Source organism: Otolemur garnettii, unplaced genomic scaffold, assembly GCF_000181295.1.
Source record: "Otolemur garnettii isolate 467f Iridium unplaced genomic scaffold, OtoGar3 scaffold00113, whole genome shotgun sequence".
Taxonomy (NCBI): Eukaryota; Metazoa; Chordata; class Mammalia; order Primates; family Galagidae; genus Otolemur; species Otolemur garnettii.
In genome coordinates, this window is record NW_003852508.1 from 3,043,793 (window position 1) to 3,049,254 (window position 5,462).

General features: G+C 35.3%; 1 protein-coding gene across 1 annotated transcript in view; it reads left to right on the top strand.

The window, feature by feature from the left end:
- The window catches only part of MCMDC2 (minichromosome maintenance domain containing 2), a 58,481-nt gene that overhangs the window by 25,389 nt on the left and 27,630 nt on the right, over window positions 1–5,462 (top strand). The window contains exons 10-11 of the mRNA XM_003797247.1: window positions 1,883–2,049; window positions 2,762–2,941. Of these exons, the coding sequence (XP_003797295.1) occupies window positions 1,883–2,049; window positions 2,762–2,941 (347 nt within the window). The remainder of the gene's footprint in view (window positions 1–1,882; window positions 2,050–2,761; window positions 2,942–5,462) is intronic.

Genomic DNA, 5,462 nt, shown 5'->3' on the forward strand with positions numbered 1-5,462 from the left:
CCGCCACCTTAGGTGTACGTGGCTGGCGCCTTAGCCGGTTGAGCTATAGGCGCTGAGCCTTCTCTCTCTTTTTAATTACACCCACTGATTCTGGTCTATTGAAATATTTTTCATCCTCAGTTGGGTAAATCCTCAGATGCAGAATCCTTAAATACAGAGTGGTGACTATAAATGTTATCAAAGAATATGTGGTCTGTCGTTGGCTTCTTTCACTTAGTGTAATCTTTTCAAGTTTCATCCAAGGTGTACCATGTATCAGCACTTTATCCCTTTTTTCTTTTGATAAAATATACATAAGATAAAATTTACCATTTTAACCATTTTTAAGTGTGGTTAAAGTACATTCAGTGTGGTTAAAGTACATTCAGTGAGGTTAAGTACACTCATAATGTCGTGTAACCATCACCATTGTCCATTTCTAGAACTGTTTCATCATCCCAAACAGAAACTCGGTACCCTTTAAATAACTTCCTATTCATTCCTCCCCCTAGTTTCTGATAACCTCTTCTATTTTCTGTCTCTGAATTTGCCTATTAATAGAATTTCATTCATTTTTATAGTTAAACAACATTCTTCTGTATATGTACTACTTTGAAAAAATCCACTCATCCGTTGATGGGCACTTGGGTTTTATCCACCTTTGGTTATCATGAATAATACTGTCATGAATGCTCATATATAAGAATCTTTGTTTTTATGGGGCCAGTGCCCTACTCACTGAGCCACAGACACCACCCATAAGAATCTTGAGTGGCTGCATTCAACTCTTTTGGGTATATACCTTCAGGTTTCTGAGAAATCCCCATACTATTTTCCCCGGTGGCTATACCATTTCATATTCCTATCAGTAATGCATGAAGGATTCAGTTTGTTCATATCACCTATATTACAATTTATAAGTAATAAAATATTTTTAAAGAAAAAAGCTTTTGGGGGTAGTACTTGTAACAGCAGTATTTTTCCCACCTTTTGAATAAGAGGCCAAATTTTCCTTTTACATTGGACTCCACAAATTATATAACTGGCCTTTTCTATTAGAATGGCAAAAATTAATAACATTGACAACAAAAAATGTTATCAAGATGTGGAGTATCTGGAATTTTCATACATGTATAGTTGGTGGGAGAAAAAAATGCTACAACCATTTGCAAATTGCTCTGGCATTTCCAATAAAAGTTAAACATACATTTACCCTATGACCAAAAGGAAAGATAAACATACACAAAAGACTCTATTATCATAAATGAAGAAAAAATTAATTTGAGAGGGAGAATCCTAGGAATGGTGTTAAATCCATAGACTGAATAAGGGGTGAAAGAAGGATGAAAGGGTGAAAACAGGATGTTTCCATATTTTTTGTTTGAGCAGATGGATGAGGACACCACCATTGTGAATAGTGAACACAGAGCCATTAGAACAGGGTGGGAGGGGAGCAATGAATTTGGTTTTGAACATTTTGAATTTGAGATCTATTTCCCTCTAGTAATTGTAGTTCATATTCTGTTTATCTTCCTCTTTCACTCCCACATGGATGACCTACTTTTATCATTTATTTTCCGCATACAAGAGCATTACTTAAGTGTAGCCTCTATTGTATGCCTGCTGTATATGACCAATCTCACAGTCCTCTCTCTGCCTGTTCCACCCAGATGCTGACCACAATTCCAACTATATGTTTTGGACTGCTGGTTCTCATCAACTCATGGGACATGTGAACATTCAAATATTTCTCTTGCTTTGTTCTTCTTGATGACTCTAACTTAGCAGTACCTTGCTATCCAAAGTTTGTACAGTATAATTCTGTATAATAATGTCTGTTATTAATTTGTAGACATATAGACCAAAAACTTAAATAACAAATGGATAATGTCTTCTGACTTAGTTCTGGAAAGCAGAAGCATTACGGTTTACATCCCAGGAAAGAAGTTTGGGGGTGATGCTGATCAACAAGTGACTTTTCCAGTTCACTGCAGTTTTTGGTCTTATGTTGATATGGATTCATCTTCAAGGAGAAACGCACAGAAAACCAACACTCTAATTGGTCAGATGGTAGAGTATATGTATGTTTTATTATTAGAATGTTTTTCAGGGTATTTTGTCATGGATTTTAATATGTCTTCTTAGTGTTTTTATTATTGACCCATTTCTATACTTTATTGGGCAAATAACTAAATGGTGAATCAGGTGTGTAAAAATAATAATGTTTTTTAGTTATATAGATCAGGTATCTGCTCAACAGAAATTACTACTTGAGGGCGGCACCTGTGGCTTAGTGAGTAGGGCACCAGCCCCATATACCAAGGGTGGTGGGTTAAAACCTGGCCCTGGCCAAACTGCAACAAAAAATAGCTGGGTGTTGTGGCAGGTACCTGTAGTCCCAGCTACTCCGGAGGCTGTGGCAAGAGAATCGCGTAAGCCCAAGAGCTGGAGGTTGCTATGAGCTGTGAGGCCACGGCACTCTACCGAGGGTGACAAAGTGAGATTCTGTCTCTTAAAAAAAAAAAAAAAAAATTACTACTTGAATAGTTAGAGAGTCTTTAATGAATGATGTGTAAGAAAATACTCAATGAAGATTTTTTAAAAATCAATCACCACCAAGTTCCCATACTATAGATAAATTGCTTTAAATTATAATTAATTATACACACAATAATTAACAATTATTATATCAAGTTATATATGATGATTAATTTATAATTATCTCCATGTTGTGAAAGTGCCAAAGTTTAATATTTGCTTGTTACCTTTTGATTTTATGTAGGATTGTAGTTTGATTCCAGCTAACCTAGTGGAGGCATTTGGATTATTGATTAACTGTAACGAATCATCTCCTTGCCACCCACATCTTCCTACTGTGCAACACACTTTAAAGAAAGCCATTGATCCTGAAAGACTGCTTTATGTAGCTTCCAAACAGTTCACAGCTGAAGATTTTGAAAAGGTAAAGGTAGATAAAATGGTTACTGAGAATGCCAGTGCTAATGTTTATCAGTTTAAATAAAAGTCCCTTTAAGCATTTGGAATTTTTTATTAGGATTCTTTTATTCCAACTTGCTTTCAGCTTTTAAACATTTAAGGACATTGTTTAGAAATTATTTAGGGTTATGATTAAATAAACAACTGGTAAAATGCTGAGTTTACTCACTGTCCAAATCACCACAGCTTAAAGAATCTCAATGAAAAGAAAACCAAAATAAAATACATCTATGGAAAATTATGATAGACTTTATAAGTATATAGTAATTTACATTTTCTAGCCTATTCAAAAGAATTGTCCTTATATGAATACCTTCATAGTTCTAACTTTAGAAAGTACCTAACATGCTTCACTGACTCATTTTGATATCATGTCATTATGAAAACATGTGGCATATTTAGAGAACCTGAAACTAGATGATATAAATTTAGTAATAGGGTAGTGCCTGTGGCTCAGTGGGTAGGGTGCCGGCCCCATATACCAAAAGTGGTGGGTTTGAACCCAGCCCCGGCCAAACTGCAACAAAAAGAATAGCCAGGCATTCTGGCAGGTGCCTGTGGTCCCAGCTACTGGGGAGGTTGAAGCAAGAGAATAGCCTAAGCCCAGGACTTGGAGGTTACTGTGAGCTGTGATGCCACAGCACTCTACCAAGGGTGATAAACTGAGACTCTGTCTCTAAAAAAAAGTTTTTTTTAAATAAACAAGAAAAAAAATAAAAATAAATAAATTTAGTAATAATTCTCATAGCCATTAAAGGTGCTCAGGTATTTATAACTGAAACCCTTTTAATATTGAGAAATCTGTCCACAGTAGAGTAGAATATCTGGGTATGATAGATTAAAGCCAGAGGGTATTGGAAAGTGGAAGTTCCTGGATCATTAAAAAGTTGTTTTCATACCCACCTTCTTGATAAGCATATTGTTTGAGTAAAAAGATTGAAAGGTGGGTGAACTTAAAAAATGAATTATGGGGCAGCGCCTATGGCTCAAATGAGTAGGGTGCTGGCCCCATATGCCGGAGGTGGCGGGTTCAAACCCAGCCCCAGCCAAAAACTGCAAAAAAAAAAAAAAAGAATTATGAGCATTGTTCACATAGCTTAGAATAGGAAAATAATAACATATAACATAATAAGTTTTAGTTTTGTGTTTGCTTTTTAGTGTGAAAGAAAAAAGTGGTCTCTAGAAATTAGGGTACTAATTATATGTATGGCCAGACTAATTGCCCAGAGAAATTTTTGCCTGTTTTTTCCTAAAAAAACAAAGAAACAAAAAACCCATGGATTTATTAACTAGTCAGATATTTACTGAATACTTAACATATATGAGCCTATTTCTGTTCTTTTCTATTCTTATAGAAATGTAAACTTTCTTCTTTGAATATAAGATCATTTTATTGAAATTTTAAAAAGATACATGAAACTATTACGGTGCAATTACAGTGTTAATCTGAGTAGTATTGAAAGAAAGATATGAAGGTAGAATATAAAACTTTGGGAAGACTTCATGGAAGAGGTGGGACTTTGTGCTTTAAGAAAGTAAAATTTTGATAGCAGGAAGGATGGGTGTTCAAAGTAGAATCAACAGTAAGAGCAAAGACATAAAAATAGAAATTAGTATACATGGAAAACTATGAGAAGACCAGCTCAACTGGAACAAAAGTTGTATTATAGAGTCATCTTTGGCAAATTTATGATAACCCTTGAAGCAAAACAATTTATAGTTGACTTGTCATACTGCAGAGAGCAGTTGCAGACTTTACTAGGCAAGTGAATTAGTGAAAATGGTTTCAACATTTTTCTTTTTTTGACATTTTTCTTTTTCTTTTTTTCATTATTCTAGTTTGCCTTCTTTAATAACTAGAATTTCATTTTTGCCAATGTTTCTGCCCCTATTATTTGTTTTTTTACCCCCAATGTTATCCTATTAGGGTTTTTGTTTGTTATGGTTTGATTTATAGTATTTTTGTCTTTCCTCTACCTGGTGGAGGCAGGGTACTGTGTCTGAGCCGGTTGGCAAAGAGCTGTTGACTTTAAGGGAATAACCCAACCTGGAACCCCCAGAGTTTGGGGGTCTTTAAGGGTGGGTCATAGTACCCTATATACACATATATTACTCCTGTTTGGTTCTTTTGGTACCTTTCTTCTTTTGTCAATATTTCCTTTTACTCTCCCCTTCTTCTTTTTCTCTCTTTGTTTATTTTAAATCTCTTTCCCTTCTTGCTCCTCAATCTTCTCATCCTTCTGGTCTTCCACCAAAATGACTCATTAAAACTTTAGGCCAGCAGCATAGTAACTTAGAACAAGAAGAAGTGAGAGGAAAATTAGGGTAAGGAAACAGATATAAGAAAGCACTTGTGAAGAAGAATCAGCAGAAAAATTCTGGCAACATGAAATGCCAGTCCAGAGTAACCCCTTCTAGGGATCATGAGGTAGCTACAGAAGAGGATTCCTCCTATAAAGAAATGTTAGAAATGGCTTGGCGCCTAT